The sequence below is a fragment of the Chenopodium quinoa genome, unplaced genomic scaffold, assembly GCF_001683475.1.
Source record: "Chenopodium quinoa cultivar QQ74 unplaced genomic scaffold, ASM168347v1, whole genome shotgun sequence".
Taxonomy (NCBI): Eukaryota; Viridiplantae; Streptophyta; class Magnoliopsida; order Caryophyllales; family Amaranthaceae; genus Chenopodium; species Chenopodium quinoa.
The window spans coordinates 6,563,814-6,584,328 of record NW_018745413.1 but is presented as its reverse complement, the minus strand read 5'-3'; the positions used below and the strand labels follow the sequence as shown (position 1 = coordinate 6,584,328).

The window sequence follows — 20,515 nt, the reverse complement described above, 5'->3', positions numbered from 1 at the left end:
TGGAGGGTGGAGGGTGGAGAAGTAGGTCGATTTGATAGTGAAAGAACCTTTGGAGTCAAGGGATCATCGACGCTAGTCATTGGGAGAGAGGAGAGACGGGAGGGGGATGGCAAGAATATTAGTAAGGATGTCATTTGGGAGGAGATGAGCAATAGGTTGAAGATACTACTTATGATTCTTAGTGATATGGGAAACTCTCCAATGGCCTTTACTATCGGGGATATGAATGTTGTCATAAAGGTAAAGGGGTTTATCTCCTATCCAATGGTGAAACCAAAGAGAGGTGTCCTCCCCATTTCCAATAGTGATAGATAGGCTCTTTTTAAGAATTTCCCTACCCCGAAGAATATCTTTCCAAATAGAAGAGTTGTTGTTGTTAACCGAGCAATCCATGAAAGAATATTTTAGATATTTTTTTATTAAGAATTTGGACCCAAAGTTTATTTGGTTGGGTAAGAATTTTCCATCCTAATTTAGCCATGAAACAAAGGTTCCAAATTTTAAGGTTTCTAATTCCTAACCCTCCTCCGTTTATAGGGTCACAAACAATGGACCAAGAAGTCCTTGGGATGTACCTAGCTTTATTCACATGATTCCAAAGAAATTTTTTAATACATTTTTAATACTCATTAGTGATGGCTATAGGGAGAATATTGGTTTGCAGAACTTGTATCAAACGAAAGTCAAACACATTTAAACAAAGCCTTTTTAATCAAATAAAATTGAAATACATTCTAACAAAGCGAATTTAATAATCAAATAATGAAAGTAATAAACATTCAAACAAAGGTTTTTTAATTTGAATCAAATTAAAGTCAAATACATTAACCATAGCTAATTGAATCAAATCAAAGTCTAACACATTTAAACAAAGCTTTTTGAATCAAATAAAGATCAAAAGCATTTAACAAAGCTAAATGAATCAAATCATAGTCAAACACATTTAAACAAAGGTTTTTTAATCAAATATAAGGCGAATGCATTCAACATAGATAAATATGTAAATTGTAATTTAAACACATTAAAACAAAGCTGTTAGAATCAAATGAAAGTCAAATATGTTCAAACAAGGCTTTTTGAATAAAATGAAAGTTAAATCCATTCAACAAACCTAATCGAATCAATAGAAAGTCAAACACATTCAAACAAAGCTTTTTGAATCAAATGAAAATAAACACTTTCAACCAAAGCTTTTTGAAACAAATGAATGTCAAACACATTCAAACAAGGCTTTTTTAATCAAATTAAAATCAAACACATTCAAACAAAGTTTTTAGAATTAAATGAAAGTCAAATGCATTCAACAAAGCTAATTGAATCAAATGAAAGTCATACACATATAAACATAGCTTTTTAAATCATATAAAAGTCAAATGCATTCAACAAATCTAATTGAATCAAAAGAAAGTCAAACACATTCAGACGAAGCTGTTTGAATCAAAAGAAAGTCAAATGCATTCAACGAAGCTAATAGAATCAAATGAAAGACAAACACATTCGTTCAAACAAAATTTTTGAATCAAATGAAAGTAAAATGCATTCAACAAATCTGATTGAATTACTAGTAGAAAAAAGTAAATGGGAAGCGGTTTTGAACCGCATGCGCTTGGGGGGCTTCCCATTGGCATTTTAAATGGAAGCGGTTCAAACCGCTTCCCATTTGTAGTGAAAGGGAAGCGGTTCAAACCGCTTCCCATTTGTAGTGAAAGGGAAGCGGTTTTGGCGCCAAACCGCTTCCCATTTATGCCATAAAAAAATTAAAAAAAATTGCCCTTTTTTACGCTGAAATTGATCACAAACTAATATAAATATATAAACTTAAATATTTTTATTAATAAATGTTGTTATATTACAATTTCATCCAAAAAATAAAAATAAAAATCATTACTATAAAAGTGACAACAGCTCAAAAGACAGAACAGTAGTAGCACAGAAGCAGACCAACATCAACACAAAAGCAAAAGCAACAACATCAAAGACATAAGCAGTGCAACATGCACGTAGGTAGATACCTTCACTCTGCCTTTTGAAACCTTGCACAAGGCAAGCACAAATCCAAGGTCCTCCAGCCTAAGATATTTTAGCCCCTCCTTTAAAGCTCACCATTATGTTGTTTCAAACTTCATAGAAACACTTTCGTAAAGAGACACCTGCAACAGAAAGATGAATCATCAGGTCTTTCTCAAAAGCTGAATTTGCATAAGTAAACACAGAAAAGAAAGTAAGTTTGTAGGAGCTACAATCTAATTTCATGCAAGCTTGCAGCATAATTAGAGTCAAAAGCACTTTCAATAATAAGCTGGCGTCGCCCCATAACACTGGAACGTATATAGACGTTCAGTGTAAAAGTTCAGCAATCATGTACAACTCACAATAATTAACATTATCCTATAACCTGATTCATCAGAGTTTGCTTAAGAGATTTCATAACATGAACTTCATAACAATTTTTCTACTAGTGAGATAAAAAAAAAAAAAAAAAAAAACAAAAGTCATTCATGCCAAGCAATTGAAAAACAGTTATTTAAATAAAGTGGCTACTTAAAGTTGGAAATGTAGGCAAAAAAAAGTACCAATAGAGAGTTTAGACTACAAAATTGAGTCCCTTAATGAGCCAACAAAATCCTCAAAAGCCATTTTACCAGTCAAACAACAAATAAAGAGTTCATACAACTAATTATACTTGTTTTTATTATTCACCACTCAACACCACAACACATAATTTATAAGCAAGAATGGGGGAATAATTAAATAGAAGTTATCAAACTTGGTGTCAATAATCACAAAAGTAGAAGTTGGGTACCTGATTGCATTGAGTACATAAATTGTTCAGAAATGTTGTGCATATATAATTTTGGAGATACCTTGACTATACAATGCCAAAAGTACAAAAGCAGAGAGAGGGAAAGGGCTTTTTTTTAGAAATTACTTTACACATGATAATTTGATACAATTAAAGCTTTACAAGTGATATTCACGACAAAATAAACGTCTTGCTAGGATCTAAACAACAATGTGATGAATGCAGCCAAGTCATGAACACTTAGGGCCTATTCACATTTAATGAACTGAGCTAAGCTGAACTGAACTGATTGGAGCTGAACTGAACTGAACTGAACTGATTGGAGCTGAATTTAAATGCACTAAACTGAGCTGAAATGAATATTTAATGAGAGAGAGAAATTAAGAGTTGAACTGAACTGAACTAATTGGAGCTGAACTAAACTAAACTGATTAAAGTTGAATTGATCGAACTGAACTAAAATTAAGTAAATGTGAACAACCCCTTAAGAAACGAAATCACTAGGCATTAATGAAGCCGAAATCCGCTCCCTATTATTTATATATCTAGATAATTAAACTACATAATTAACAAATCACAAAACACATGTACAAAGCAGGCAAGTCAGGCAACAAACTACTTATTCTCAATAAAACCATTCCATGTTAGTACCCACAACTCGATTGAGACTTGTTTCATTATACAAAACAACATACTTGAAAAATCAGGATCAAGATATTCTCTAACAATATCAATAAAAAAAAATAGACATTTCATTCTGATAAATAAGTTGCACCAAGCACTAGTAGAAAATTACACAAGGCCACTGGTTCGAACCCCTATTCGGCAACCGGTTTTGAACCGCCGGTTTTTTTAGGGATGGCAATACCATAAAAAAAAGCCACTGGTTCAAAACCGGTGGCAATAACACACACACACACTCACACACACATATATATATGAAACCTGTCATATTTATTAATTAATTATATAATTATTAATTAATTATAATTAAGTATACATAATATATATACATATTAATAATCCCAAATGCAATATAATACATAAAAAGTTCCATATATATATATATATATATATTTTTTTATATATATTATATATAAATATAAAATAGTACTAATTAGATAATAATGTAGTTAAGTATCTATAAGTGAACACTATAAGCCGCCCCTTTTTCTTTCTTCTCTCTCCTCTCTCCTCTCTCTTCTAGGGTTTTAATTTTCTTGGCCGTGTAGGCCGGAAATAGTCTAATTTCTTCGGAAATTAGACTATTTTCGACCCTTTTTCTTTAATTCAATTTAGTTTTTTTAGTTTTGTTTTACGTTTTGGATTATTTGTCTCTCCATCTACAATTGGTCTCTCCATCTGTGAGAGTTTGTCCCAATTTTCTGGGTTTTTCCCAAATTTTCTAGGATTTTGATTCTCATCTATGGATGAGAATTTTTTTTTTAGGGTTCTTACAATAATTGGGAAGGTGATTTGGATTCTTATGGGTCTGGAATTTGTCATCAACCGGTCGATTAAAACATTAGCGCAGATTGCGGAGGTCTCAATTTGGAAAGATGCAAAGACATCGAAAATCATTGCTCGCGTCAAGCTTGAAGCGGTGGAGTATGAGCTATGCCAAATATGCAAATTAGTTATGATTTTGATTGTAAAAGTTATGATATTTTCTCTAAATCTGTGGTTTACAGATCCTTATTATTGTAGATGTCATATGGCTTTTGTTTAATGGTATTAATCTTCCCATTCAAAAAAAAAAGATAATAATGTAGTTAAAATGTTAACAAAATATAAATTCAAATAAAAATGACATTTACAAATTAAAGATGATGAAAGACACCAACATGTCTCGAACTTCAGTAAGTTTCTTCCTTGTCAACGGACCTTCCTTTTGTACCTTGAAAAACTTGAAATATATATAATATTATATTAGAGCTAATTAATTAATTATGTTAAACAAGTAAGTCATATATTCATGCATTTACAAGTTCACTTAGGTCAAAATAGCCTAAAATAAGGCCTCTTTTCCCATTTTCTACATTTCTTAACAAATGGCCTATTTATTTCTCATAACATTTATATTTTACCTAGTTTTAGGTGGCTAAGGCTTGAAATCACATTAATGGTGCATTTTATTGAGTTTTAAGACCCATTTCCCTCAATATGGCCTATATGGCTTCAAATTCGGTCATTTTCTACATTTCTTATCAAATGACCTATTTCTTTCTCATAACATTTATATGTTACCTAGTTTTAGGTGTTTAAGGCTTTAAATCACATTAATAGTGCATTTTATTGAGTTTTAAGTCCCATTTCACTCAAAATGGCCCAAATATGGCCTATATGACTTCAAATTCGGTCATTTTCTACATTTTTTATCAAATGACCTATTTCTTTCTCATAAAATTTGTATGTTACCTAATTTTAGGTGTTTAAGGCTTTAAATCACATTAATAGTGCATTTTATTGAGTTTTAATTCCTATTTCACTCAAAATGGCCCAAATATGGCATATATGACTTTTACTTTACCCATTTTCTACATTTCTTATTAAATGGCCTATTTCTTTCTCATAACATTTATATGTTACCTATTTTTATGTTTCTAAGGCTTGAAATCACATTAATAGTGCATTTTATTGAGTTTTAAGTCCCATTTCACTCAAAATGGTTCAAATATGGCCTATATGACTTCAAATTTGGTCATTTTCTACATTTCTTATCAAATGACCTATTTTTCTCTCATAACATTTATATGTTACCTAGTTTCAGGTGTCTAAGGCTTGAAATCACATTAATAGTGCATTTTATTGAGTTTTAAGTCTTTCACTCAAAATGGCCCAAATATGGCCTATATGACTTCAAATTCGGTCATTTTCTACATTTCTTATCAAATGGCCTATTTGTTTCTCATAAAATTTATATGTTACCTAGTTTTATGTGTCTAAGGCTTGAAATCACATTAATAGTGCATTTTATTAAGTTTTAAGTCTCATTTCACTCAAAATGGCCCAAATATGGCCTATATGACTTCAAATTCGGTCATTTTCTACATTTCTTACCAAACGGCCTATTTATTTCTCATAACATTTATATGTTACCTAGTTTAGGTAGCTAAGGCTTTAAATCACATTAATGGTGTATTTTATTGAGTTTTAAGACTCATTTCCCTCAAAATGGCCTAAATATGGCCTATATGACTTCTACTTTGCCTATATTCTACATTTCTTAAATATTGAACTATTTCTTTCTCATAACATGTTATTAATACGTAGTTTTAGGTTTCTAAACTTAAAATCACATCAAAAGAGCATATTAAAAAGTTTTAGGACGTAGCTCATCAAGTTATAAAGTGTTCGTACAATGAGTCGCTATGTCAATCATGGATCTCATCACATATAGGCCACAATCAACTCCATTATCTTGTTGTGGGCACTAGCATAGGAAAAAATCAAATGAAGCAAACATGCATGGCAAATTGTTTACACAATGTTTATTTAGATAATCACAATATTTACCATTGATGATTTTCATGTAGGACCCCGTGGAGCACGATAATGTATTTTCTTCATAAAACTATAGGAAAGTTAAATCAAATTTGATTAGTCTAACTACTAACTGAGTTAGGTAATGATAATCAACGCTAGGTATGTATATTTACTTTTGTATTATAGACTTCACGAGATACTTCTTTGTTGATCGAGCTAAATCAAGGTGAAAGATTGTGTTATTAGAAGGACAAATCACCATGAGGCACCAATGCAACCTATATAAATTCACAATACACAAATAAATCAGTGATTAGGACTGAACATATAATTCCAATGTTTAAAGAACTAAATTAGACATGGTTAAACGTACACCTCATAACATGGGGCGAATATGAACATGTCTCTCGCACGCACTAATTCCTTGATACTATGTTCAAGATAACACATCACGTCAAGGTGGTTGCCTAAGATTCTAGCATCAAATGTCTGCTCGTGGCATAACCACCCAACTTTACAAGGGGAATTAGTGTCACTTAAGTGCTCCTGTAGTGCTCTATGTGCATGAACATTGGAAACTTAATTGAAATTTGAAGGATAATCAACATTAATAAAACCCCATTGAAGTGGCACTCAAGTACCACATGAATATTTGAATGAGGGAAATGTTAAGCATTGAACCACTTAGAAATTCCTTCACATCTTGTTTGGATAACCATGCACTTGCATCCTCATCATAGTGGAACATTGCCCTAGAAGGGCAATTTCAATGGGATCGTCACTAGGCAAATGTTTAAAACGGTTGTGTAGAAAAGTTAAATCCTTAGAGAGTGATTGACGGACATCGTCTCCAACAAGTGGAGTAGGTTGCATGGCTGAACCTTTCGAAGAATTCTTCTTCGAAACATGTTCACTCTTCGACCGTTGTTCACTCACCTTGTTTGTAGGTTGATCAATGGTTGTATGCTTCTCCACCCTCCTTTTCTTTGATGTTTGGCTTTTATTCAAAATCTGATCAAACAAAGATTAGTGAGGATAAAAAAATCTCCGTCGGGTGAAGCTACTAAGGACGCAGCAGCAAAGACAGGAGCTTCCCATGCCGCATCAGCCCACGCAGCATCTGTCGAGGCCGCATCATCCAAGACAGCTGCTGTCAGGCCCCTACACAAGCGGCCCAGGCCAGGAAGCAGCTGCCAAGGCTGCAGCGGCCCAGCAGGCAACATCAGCTGATAAGGGTTGAAACTAGGTCGTCATCTAGTTCTACCTAAGTCAAACTAAATTTGTAAATGCTTAACAAACCTTATACGAGTATAGAGGTAAGCTAAGGGTTGAACCCAAAGGAATGAATAAAAACCATGTTATAGTCTAACGTCAAGCTATTTTGAAGAGTTGTTAAAGGTTGAGTATGATAACAAGAATCAAGAATTCAATCAAATTGCTAAACACTAAGGATATAGGTTCCACATGCAAGCTTAACAATCATGCTAATTGATAGATCACCAAATTGATTCATACATTGCAAAGGACAAACGATAGTTGCAATCAAAGGAATTCAAAGGTTACCTCCTATAAACCAAACTAGGGTTCACTATGAATGATTAACAAGGAGAATCACAATCAAATTCAATCAATTAAAGCAATTCCCAAATTAATTGTTCGTGTCATTGGAATTCGCAATGCAATCTAGATTAATCTTATAGGTTGATCACTCCTAGTCTAATTAATCACATGCACAATTATGTCAACCAATTTAATTACAAAAATTAATCAATCAAGGATCATCAATTAACAATAATCATCAATCAAGCATGCTTCCCTTTCTCCCTAGCAACTAATCTACTCACTAATCATGATGAATTCTAAAGCTAAAACAAATTCAATCACAAACACATTCATTTCAAGATAAATAAAAAGGAAATTCAATCAATCAACAAATCATCAAATCTAACCAAATATTCAAGCATAAAAGTAAGTTGCAATAGAAGTAAATTCAAAGGAAAGAAATCTTACTAACTTTGATTGATATTGAAGAAGAATCAAATTTTTGATTGAAGAAACAATGTTGAATTACAATTCAAATCCAAAGATTACAATCTCAACTTTCTCTCTAACTTCTCTCTAGTTTCACTATTACAAAAAACCCCTATCAAGTCGCCTGTAAATGACCTAACGAGTCGCTTTAAAGGCGACTCCACAGCCACCGACACAATAGCTTCCAATTTTAGGAGTCGCCTCTGAGGCGACTTGATAGCTTTTATATAAGTCACCTATTAGTTGTTAGGAGACTCTATTTGTTAAGCTATTGTGTCGCTTGTGTTGAAAGAGGTGACTCCATAGGTTAACCTATTGTGTCTCTTGTGTTGAAAGAGGCGACACGTAAAAAATCAAAATTTTTTCCAACTATTTTTATTAGCTCATATAATGTCAGTGTTTATGACACTGAGCATGCTTGATCTCTGGTTCTTTGCCTGGAAGATTGAATTTCTTGCCATTATGCCAAAGTTACTTTTCATATATATATATATATATATATATATATATATATATATGATATTGTAACTATTTTATAAACATTTTCAGGATTAACCTATCGAGTTGCGTCTTACGTATTAGGCGACTTATTAGGTAGTGTTTATATAATAAAGCACCTAACAAGTCGGACTTTTAGAGTCACCTATATATAGGGTGCGACTTGTAAACATATCAAGTCGCCTCATACTTATTAGGCGACTTGTTATGTTGAGGTTAGAATCAACAAAGCACCTAATGAGTCGCCTAATATACATGAGGTGACTTGATAGGTTTATAACTCACACCATATATGCATGTGACTCTATAACCCGACTTATTAGGTGGCTTAAATTAGATTTTTAAAGTAACCTGTACGTAAGGTGCGACTTTTTAACATATCGAGTCGCCTTATAAATATCAGGCGACTCATTAGGTGAGAGTCATAGATAAGAAAACTCACCTATTGAGTCGCCTAATATGTATAAGGCGACTCGACAGGCTTTTGAGTCGTACCTTATGTACGGGTGACTTTGAAAATCTAATTTGAACCTCCAAATAAGCCAGATTATAGAATCGCTTGCATATATAGGGCGACTAGTTAACTTATCAAGTCACTTCATATATATTAGGCGACTCATTAGGTGCTTTGTTGATTTTAACCCCAACTTAACAAGTCGCCTAATAAATATGAGGTGACTCGATAGGTTTATAAGTCGCACCTTATGTATAGGTGACTCTAAAAGTCCGACTTATTAGGGGTTTTTTTGTAGTAGTGTTTCTCTCTCTAAAAATTAAGCAAATGAAATATTATCTAAAAGTTGGCCTTCAAAAGGATTTACAAGAGTATATATAGGCAAAGAACAAAAGTTGATCGGTCGCGCCCTCTCCTTAAAGACCCCGCGGGCGCAGAGAAATGGTTACGGAACCTATAACTACCTCCGCGGGCAGTCTGGGTAAAACCCGCGCCCGCGGCACAGGGCGCGACAAAATGCGCTATTCCAATACAAGCCCGCGGTTTCTCTGATACGGAGCTCCCTCTCCAACATCTCCGCACCCGCGGGTAGGGCGCAGAGAGTTCCTGCCAAAAAATCCCCAAAGAGTGCACAAAACCCGCGCCCGCGGCCCAATGGGTCCCGCGCCCGCGTCTTTGAGAAAAAGAGGAGAGCCCTCTCCGAGCCCTCTCCAAGCCCTCTCCATGAGACTTAAAGCTCCTTTGCTTGGCTCTTTTTGCTCCTCTTGAATCCTTTGCAAAGATAAGTCTTTAGAAACCTACAAGATAAACCAAGGAGATAAAATAGAAGAGAAAAATAGAAATATAAAAGGAAAACACGAAGAAATGCACATAAAGGAAAGCAAAACACGAGATAAGAAGAAATAGAGAAACTAGAGGAGAAATGATCGAAAAGGTAAAAGAAAAGCATGAAAAGCATAATGAAAATATCCTAAAACACTACCCTATGAGTGCCATAAATGACACTCATCATCTTCCCAGGCTACAGCGGCCCAGTTAGCAACTGCCCAGGGTGCAGCAGCCCAAGCAACTACTGCCCAGGTTGCTGGGGCCTAGGCAACATCTGCCCAGGCTGCAGCTGCTGCGGCCCACGCAACACCTGCCGAGGCTGCTGTGGTCCAGGGTGTAGAGTGTTTTTAAAGAGGGGTCGGGGAACGGGGAACATGGGACGGAGCGGGATCAGGGAATGGGGAACGTATGCTTTAGAGCGCAGTTTTGATTAATTTTTTATGACAAAAGGATAGTGAGTGCAAATTGTTTAATTAGAACAACATAAACTTCAAATATTACCTCGTTGATCAACCTTACCCAAGCACGTGGCCATTGCACATAGCTACCTTTTGCTTCCCAAAGTATACTAATCCCATCCTCCGCTATGGGCACCGGTAGTGGGATGTTTTCGAACCCATCAATCAAAGAATTGATCCCGACCGAGTAATGTTGTGGCCTATGCGGTCGAAAATGGACTGTATCACCGGTCGTTGCTTATGCACAACCATATGCCACCAAATGCAAATATACACTATTTGATAGCCCCGGGGCTAGAAGTACACACTGGGTCTCTTCCTACACCAATATCAAAATTCACTCGTAAAAAATAAAACTAATTAAAAGATGTCTTTCCTACACAATTGATCAAGTAACAAAATAAACTATGTTAGTCACCTGTAAATCTGGAAATTCATGGAGTGTTGGATGCTCAAGCGCCCTAAAGTCCGCATGTGTAGGAGTACCGACCTACAATAGTTAATCAACAATGCCACCTTAGATCTCACGTAACTCAATATGCCAAAACTAAGAGATTGGAAACTACCTCATGTATCTCATCTTCTCCATGTCTCTCATGTTCACCTTGTCCTTGTGGGTGACTACTTGAGTTGATCGGTGTAGTTGAGGGGAACGACAAGGGTAAATTCATTTGCTCCGCCCAAGCATTGAATTCACCTACTAACTCATTGCGGACTTGTTCCTTAATTGATGCTACCTTGGCATCCAAGTCACCCGATAAGTTAACACTTGATCGAGATCTTCCCGATTTTGTTTATTATGAACCCATCACCTTTTCCCATCCTATCAATGTCCCCCCCTAACCTACTACCCATCCTGGATGGTAGGGCTTTCCCAAAGCCAAGGTGAAAGGATCTTTCTCTACAGTTGGGACCATCTTGCCTTGAACAACTTTTGTAGTGTACTCAAGCTATAGCAAAAACAAAAAGGTAACACAGATACAGTTAATGTTTTTGTATAATGATAATTACGCAAAAGTTTCATAAAGCGTACAAGGTTATAGTTAGCTTACAAGTTTATCAACCATTTTTTTTTGTTTTCGGTTCCTTGATGAGCCATTTTCCGGTTTCTTTATCAAACAAATGGAGGGAACAAATGAAATCGTAACACGACTCACTAACGTAGTGATCGTGGAGTTAGAGGTTTCGTTGGATAACCCTTCAAGCAAAATGGGGTATATTTTCTCTTTGATCCAAGTTACCCTCCATTCACTAAATGTCTTGGCCCCCATACGATGGATGTTCTCCTTCTGCAATGCATTTGCCATATTTTGCTCTCAAAGTTCCTACATAAAAAGAAATGTAAGTATCATTACTTCAAAAAGAGTCAATATATTATACAATACTTAATAGATTTACCAAAACTTACAACAGCGTTTTTTTTTATTTCTTTGAAGAACGAAGGCATTCCACTCATCCTCCTTAACACTTGGCCATATTTGCCATGGGAGTTTTTCTTCCTCAACAACTTTGTCATTTCCACCTTCATTATCCTTCCCCTTGCAGGCTTTGTTCTTTCGTTTCTTCTTCTTCTTTTGAAGGTCTTGAAGGTCCCATATTTCTTGTATTCGACCGTAGTATGACAACTTTGCATCGACAGGTGATTTATCCTTAGCACTTGCAAACTCCCTTGACGATGCCACAAGATCCATCCATTAGTCAAGAAGGTCTTGAAGCCTCTGAATCTTTCCGCTACTAAAGATTCAAACAACCTTCTCTTGTCGGCATCATTACGAGTATTAAACAGCTTCTGCAAGCACAAATAAAAGCAGTAACTAGTTTCTATTTACAAACAACCGTAAGGTGAAGGTATTTATAATTGTGTAAATGTGCAAACAAAACACTTGCCCTTGTATCATCCCAAAATGTTTGAATCAAGCCGGGAGGTACTTGCCGCCAACCAAACGTAATGGGTATTTTGCGCGCACACATGCCAACTTGGTTTCCATATTCCCGACGCCATTCGCCCGTAGGTTGTCCTTTGTTGTCATACTCCAACACCATAGCACCGGTAGGCTTCTTAAAACTTGTCGTTGGACCCCTACCCTTTCTCATAGCTGGTGCCTTAACCCCCCCTCTACCACCGGTGTTCATTTGATCATCATGTCCTTGGCTTTGAGTTTGAGGAGTAGAATTCTCACCAACCATCTCAGAAATTGCATTTTCAATAGGAGACGCACGTTTGGCTGAAAGTTCAAACTCTTCAAGCCTACGCTCAAACTCATCTTGAGCCTGATCTTCCGGCTCACCCAAATCATTCTCCTTGTTGACATCATAAAGATCATCCTCATAGCTATCATCGTCATCCTCCAAATCCTCCACACAATGAAGGTCATAATCGTCTGCCATGAGATATAAACACCTGCCATTAGAAACATAACACCTCATCAGTTGTATTAGAGATAAATTTGTTAGGAAACGTTAAAATCAAATATAAACTTATGAATTATAATACAAGTTAACATAGAAAATGGGCAGGTAAGTTAATATGTAGGTCACTTTCATTCCATTTTCACCAAATTGACTCTATAATACAAGTTAACATAGAAAATGGGCAAGTAAGTTGACATATATGCTTGAAATCACATCAAAATAGCATTTTCAACCTAAATGGCCTAAATAAGGCCTATATGACTACTACTTTGCCCATTTTCTACATTTCTTAACTAATGAACTAGTTCTTTCTCATAACATGTCAATTATACTTAGTTTAACGTGGCTAAGGCTGGAAATAACATCAAAATAGCATAAATAGTACCTCACTCTAATATTCCTTCGTTGTGGTTTGATCGTATATAATTTGCTTGGTCGTCTATGTCATTTTCTACAATAGGTCTAGGAACAGTGAAAGGTGTTGAATCATCAAACGCGTCATATTCTTCCTCATCCTCAACATCTCCAATGCCTAGGATTCTTCTTTTTCCGGCTAGCACAATAGACCATTTTGAATCGACTGGGTCAGTTACATAAAACACTTGCTTAGCTTGAGATGCTAGGATGAATGGTTCCGCACTATCATTCAAGTGGCCAAGATCTACAAGAGTAAAGTCATCATATTTGACGTTACGCCTGATTTTATCAACCCACTTATACTTGAAAAGAGCAACCGTGAAGTTACAATAATCAAGCTCCCATATTTATTGTATTCGACCGTAGTATGACAACTTTGCATCGACAGGTGATTTATCCTTAGCACTTGCAAACTCCCTTGACGATGCCACAAGCGTTACACTACTGTTTTAGGTTAAGGAAGATTTCAAATCCCAACCCTCTGTCCAAAAAGTGTACCCATTGATGTCATATCCCTCAAATGAGCAGACATCATCCCTAGTCACATAAGCAAGCCACCTTACTATATCGGTGACACTATCATCCAATCGACTAATCACTCGATCATGAAACCAACTGACAAACTTCTTATTATGCAACTGTATCAGTGCCCTTTCACCTTTCGATGGAAATTCATCACACAAACTAGCCATGTGCTCGTCTAAATATGGGTGAACATCTGCAACATGGTGCAACACATAAAGGTGTTCTTGTAAGAACTGATCTCGATCAGGTGACATTCATTTCGACCCAATTGTGCCATGAACTTCAAGTCTCTCTTCATGTCGAGAAGTAGGAAGACCAATAGGTTCAGCAACGGCTATATAGTCGGCCACAAAATTACCAATCTCCTCGCTCACGGTCCTTTGAATCATACTTCCTTCCGGGTGAGCCGGATTCCTTACTTTATCTTGCAAGGTACCCATGTGTCTTTCAAAAGGATAGCACCACCTTAGGAACAATAGACCGCACATCTTAATCTAACGCACCAAATGAAGAATAAGATGCACCATTATGTCAAAAAAAGAGGGTGGGAAATACATCTCAAATTTGCATAAAGTCACAACCACATTCGTTTGCAAAGCATCAAGTAAACAAGGATCAAGCACTTTGCTGCATATTATATTGAAAAACAAACAAAGGTTAGTAATAGCTTCCCTCACATTCTTCGGTAAAATACCACGTATTCCAATCGGTATAAATACTTGCATCAGAATGTGACAATCATGGGATTTCATACTTGTAAGCTTTAATTCTCCATTTAAGGATACAAATCTTTTCATGTTAGACGCGTACCCTGATGGAACCTTAATGCCGTACAGACAGGCACAAAACATCCGCTTTTCTACCCTTGACAATGTGTAGCATGCCGGTGGTAAATACGTCTTCTCAACCTTGTCTTTACCCTCATCTCTCTTCTATGAAGCATCCTTGGCCTTTCCCTTGATCTTATCCTTTCCTTTTTTTTTGAAACATTTACATTTTCATTATTCGGTTCCTTTCCCTTTCTATCCTTTCCCTTTCTAACCCTGTCTTGAGGCCACAATTCCGGGCGAATCCTCAACTCTTGCAAATTTAACTGTGCACCCTTTCCATCCTTTGTTTTGCCTTGAATATTCATCAACGTTCCCATAAGAGCATCACACACATTCTTCTCTATATGTATCACATCAAGACAGTGCCTAACTTCATGTTCTTTTCAGTACGAAAGCTTCCAAAAGATTGATTATTTTTTAAAGAGAGCAGTTGAGACCGAAACTTTTTCAGATTTTCCAAACACCGTTCGTATACCCTTAACTCGAGCATAAACCTCCTCAACAGTCAATGGCCTAACACTACAACAATTAATCACTTGTGCCACGAATTATGCCATGGGAATATGAAATTCGTGGCATAATTTGATCTAGCCACTGGAAAAATAAAGTCAACAAAAAACTTGATATGTCAACAAAATTTTATGCCACGGGAAAAAGGAAATTCGTAGCTAATTGAAACTTGTGCAACGACTAAATTTCTTTTTCGTGGCAGATAAACACTTATGCCACGGGTAATTATGTTCCCGTGGAAAATTGACACTTGTGCCACGACTAATATTATTCTTGTGGCAAACAAACACTTTTGTCACGGATATTATTTTCGTTGTGGCATTCAATCTAACACTTCTGTCAGGACTATCACGTTTAATTTTATTTTTGTGTCAAACATATATTGATACAAACCGATCACGTTGTTTAAGGAAAATAAACTTGGACTAATTCCATAATGAATCTTACAGCATAGAAAGTAAATGTGCGGGTTGACGATTAGATTACCCATACCTACCAAGCGGTAACTAAATATCATTTCCTAAAGACTCCTTTGCTTGCTTGCCTAACTAGGCAATATACAAAAGAAGAATTTGTTATTTTCTTAAATGTTTCAGATACCATATGAAAGGACATTTGTAATAAAAAAAATAATAATAGATGGTTGTAATATTACACTTTCATATTAAAAAATTTACAAAAGCAGCGAGAGCAGAGCAGCAGTAGTTCTAGAGCAAAGCAGCAACAGTACTGTAGAGCAAAGCAGCACCTAGAGCAAAGAAGCATGCAGCTAAAGCATAGCAGCATGCATCTGGTCCAGGAGTCTTAAAGTAATTAAGCACACAAACGACAACCATTATTGGAGGGGTCTTAATTATTAATGTGAACTTTACTAGTTTAATAATACCTGGTTTGATTTTAAATGGATTAAGCAATAAGTTCCTGGAAACTGGTGAAGAGAAGATAGCCTACACCAAGCTAGAACAACCTAACATTTGTCATCAATGGATGGTCAGATGCATCATCAACTTAGTTGAGCCCCCTCCTAAACTTCCTTCAAAAGATTTTATATTTTGTTAGACTTCTAAGCATCTAATTTTTCTGTTATAGCAATTAAGAATCAAATAAGTTGATGTCTTGTGGCTTTTGCTTATTTCCTTCGAGGTTTCAGTCATTATCTTGCTGGAAAAAGCTATTTATTGTCTAGCTACTAATTCTAGAGCCTACATGGATTACAAAGGATGTATCCAAAAGAATTTTACAGAATTATGTATCTCATTGTTGGGGATGGATGACGCAATACTCCCCGAACAATATTGTGGCAATAACTAGAAACCCCAACTATCTAGACCTCAAATGTCAAGCAAGCATATCAAGAAAGCATATGAAATTTTTATAATAGCTTCCTAATCTTTGACATTGCTTTTATTTAGTTAGTTATATAAGTTCAATTCACTTTCCACATTAGATTTTTATTGTTATAGACTTATGTCGTTGAATCATTTTTAGGTAGGACTACCATTGCTCCATAACTTCTAATTCCAAAACAAAAGCCTTTCCACTTATTTATTTCTCCCTCGTCTTACCCTCATTAAACTAGTTAACTAGTTCATACTTCATATTCCAATAAGAAAAGCACCAAATGCAGACAACTAGCTCATTCTTAGATGACTGAAAAGAAAGTGCATGAAATCACCTCAAAACATATTCTGCCAACAGTAGAGATGGTATCAACTGGATATAAGCTACGAAAGGTCTCTGCACCTAGAATAATTGCATTACTCCCTGGATCAATCAGATATAGAGGAGAAAGTATATTAGCAAAACAATGATATACATGCTCATGAAGAAAATCTGCAGTAGAAGGCTTCTAAATAAGTTGAAGTTCACTATGAGTATTAATAAAATGAAAACATGCCTTTTTGTATATACTCTAAAAATTGATCAACGAGAATCTATAAGTAACATGTAGATGTTCAGAATCTGAAAAACACTGGTATACCATCTAATACAGCATTTGCAACATCAGTTGCCTCAGCTCGTGTGGGTCTAATTAAGGTTATCAGTCATGCTATCCACCACACGAGTAACCACTACTGGCTTACCAGCCATGTTACACTTGAGCAGAGCAGCCTTTTGGAATAAAAATACCTGTAAAATCCATTATAACAAGTACATTTAATCAATTAGCCATCATATTGATATTAATCTGTAGGCCTTTTAAGATATGATCAAGTTACCATTGTCTGTAGATTGTTTAAATTGCTTCATTAAAACCTTGATTCACATTCAAGAAATACACATAATTTTCCAAAAACACCATGGGAAAAAGAACTAGACCTTCTCTAGTGGGAGATCAATTCCCAAATTTCCACGAAAGAGAACAATGCCATCAGCTACTTGTAGAACTCATCAAAATGGGTCAATCCCTATATAAAGAAAGATAAAATGCACGTATCAAGCTGATCTCCTATATGACAAGTAATTGACAAGCATTAAGAGAACCCCTTTTCTACACTTAGTCAATCAAAGCATCGATCTCTTATATGATAGGATGTTGCAGAGCTCTCGTCAGAACTTTTATCCATTGTTGAAATACATACATCAATATATTTATTTGATGACATCCCAACAAAGCGAACACAATCAATTGCTAGCATAAAAATACAGCCGCAGATTAAAAAAAATTGAATACTTCAATTCTCAGGATTAAAAAAAATAACTATATTATTCAGAAACCCAACTTAGTGAAAACAATGCAAATAATTCAAGAAAAACAATACTTTGTATAACCCAAAAAAAAAATCAAATAATTTTTAGAAAACCAATGTAGATCCGACCTCAAATCACCCATAAAATGCCAAAAAAAAGCAAAAACAACTAAATCAAGTAACCATCAATACATCAGCTAATTCGCTGATGGTGAGAGATTAAATACAAATTTCACAACTCATGGAAACCTCAAATTGATTTGAAGAAACCTAACTTTAGAGAAGTATTAAATTTTAGATCTTGGAGAGAAGGAAATTACCTATGAATTTGAGATTTCCCACTTGAGAAAGAGAATAGAGTAAGGTAGATGATGGATAAATGCTTGAAATCAGAAGATAATGGTATTTTCTGGTGTGGATCATAAGTGATTTTCCACTTTAGAGAAGTTTTACTACGATTTTTCACTTTTTTTTTATATGCACTTGGAGGAGTTGGAGACTTGGAGGGAGTTTATCTGCCAATATTCCTATAAAATTTTAACCAAGTTAAATGATTTATTGATTATGGAGGTAATTTTCCCTCCTAAATTTTCACTTAAAAGTTGTAAAATTGATTAAAAACTTTATTTGTAATATTGTAATTTAATACCCAAGTATCTAGTTAAATTAAAGATAGTGTACAACAATTACATAGTACTTGGTCACTAGACATTTTATAAATATAAATTTATTATTTTAAAAATATAAATTTAATATGGTATAATTAAGTATGTAGTAGATATGAGCATAATTGTAAAATTGCACTACAGTGATAAGACAAGCTTATGAAGTAAGAAAAATTGATTCAAGTAATATAAATTTATTACATTAGTTTAGTTGTGTCACGGTCGTGTAAAATATAAATGATATAATTGAGTAGTAAATATGAGGATCAGTTGACCATATTGGTATATAAGTTAACACCCTTATGACATATTTGTATATAAGTTATTGCCGACGACATATTGGTATAAAAGTTAACATGTGGAGACATATTGGTATATAAATTAATAAATTGAGACATTTACCCCTATTTTTCTTCGGATGAAAGAGTGTGTTGGGTATTTGATAAAAAATAATTTGGAATAGGATTGTTAAAACATTTTTTAACAATAAACTAATTACTTTGATAATGTTGTTAGTAAGCTTTTATGGGTCCATTAATTTTTTTTAAGTTACTTTATGACTCTTTCTTAGGTTAAATGGTTAATTAAGCCCGTGGTAAACAGATGAAAGCATAAATACATATGTAATAACCTCATCAAATATTCAAATCTTACTTGTAAGAAAGAATCATAATATTGTTCATTACTTGACTTTATAGCAATATTTTGTGTTGTTACATCACATGTACTGTGTTTGAGTGATTATTACCAAAGTTCACTTTAAAGTCAATTAATAGTAATTTAATAATTCAATGAAAGAATTCTATCAAACTCTACAATGTTAGCTGATTTATTTCATTCATCACGTTTGTCAAAGGAGAACTTTAACCATATCCATATGTTTTATTATTTATAATTAAAAATCATTCTCCCTTTAATTTGTGTTTAAATAAATGAAACATTTTCTTATTTTTTTGGAAAAATTGAAAAGAATAATCCCACCTTTCGCCCATTTGCTCAAAATAATCCCACCTTTTCGAATTCCAGAAATAATCCCACCTTAACACCCCATCTTCCCAAAATGAACCTTTTACCGGATTATGAAATTAGTAACCTGTTTTAGAAGGTGACTTGACACTTGTCACCTTTTAATTGATCGTCCTAATTTTAAATAATTAAAAATAAAACAAAACAATTAAAAATAAAAAAAATTCTCCCAACTCCACGACCACCCCCATCATCACCACCATCACAACCCCTGCCGCCACCCCTTTATCACCACCATCACCTCTATCACAACTCCTGCTGCTGTCCCTTACCACCATCACAACCCGAAACCCCGACCCGAAATCCCCACTTGAACTGGAAGAAATGGAAGTCGGCCGGCGTGTGGATCTACAGCAAAACAACCTCCTCCCCACCCAACCCACGAAAACCACCTCCACCCCCGATTTAGGCAGCAAATTCCGGAGCTAATTTTTTTCAAATTGGAGGCGTTTATTTGTGGGATTATTTCGTGATTGTTGGCGTCGAACTCGAATTGGAGTTTCTGGGCCCGACGATGAATTACTTCACACACCAAGAGGAGGGAATCGGGGAAGGGGAAGTGGAAGGGGAAGGAATCGGGGAAGTGGAAGTGGAAGTGGAAGGGAGAAGGGGAGGGAATCGGAGAAGGAGAATTGGAAGGGGGAACGGAGAAGGGGAAGTGGAAGGGGGAACGGAGAAGGGGAGGGAATCGGAGAAGGGGGGCTGGTCCGGCTGTTCTACCGGTTGGGGGTTGTGATGGTGGCGATGAAAGGGGTGGTCGTGGGGGCGGTGCCAATGGTGGGGTGGGCTGGGTTAGGGTGTTTGGGATTTTATCTTTTTTTTTCTTTTTCCTTTGTTTAATTTATTAAAAAAAAAACAAAAACAAAAAATTTACCTGTTTAA

At 35.4% G+C, this 20,515-nt stretch overlaps 1 protein-coding gene across 6 annotated transcripts; it reads right to left on the bottom strand.

Annotated features, from left to right (window-relative positions):
* Positions 1 to 9,591: 9,591 nt before the first annotated feature.
* On the bottom strand, positions 9,592 to 18,565 carry LOC110713365. Of its 6 annotated transcripts, none has more exons than XR_002509885.1 (10): positions 18,263 to 18,565; positions 17,472 to 17,660; positions 17,234 to 17,382; positions 16,928 to 17,016; positions 11,967 to 12,959; positions 11,611 to 11,883; positions 11,125 to 11,508; positions 10,977 to 11,048; positions 10,602 to 10,877; positions 9,592 to 10,069 (listed from the first exon to the last, which is right to left on the bottom strand). XR_002509885.1 is itself a non-coding variant. In XM_021891823.1 (7 exons), exons 5-7 carry the CDS (start codon positions 12,944 to 12,946, stop codon positions 11,875 to 11,877), a joined length of 891 nt encoding a protein of 296 aa, XP_021747515.1. In that variant the 5' UTR covers positions 12,947 to 12,959; positions 16,928 to 17,016; positions 17,234 to 17,382; positions 17,472 to 17,660; positions 18,263 to 18,563; the 3' UTR covers positions 11,522 to 11,874. The 6 variants fall into 6 exon arrangements, 1 of the variants encoding a protein (XP_021747515.1); XR_002509886.1 differs by having other exon boundaries at positions 17,572 to 17,660; positions 18,263 to 18,564; XR_002509887.1 differs by lacking the exon at positions 17,472 to 17,660 and having other exon boundaries at positions 18,263 to 18,564.
* Positions 18,566 to 20,515: the final 1,950 nt, after the last annotated feature.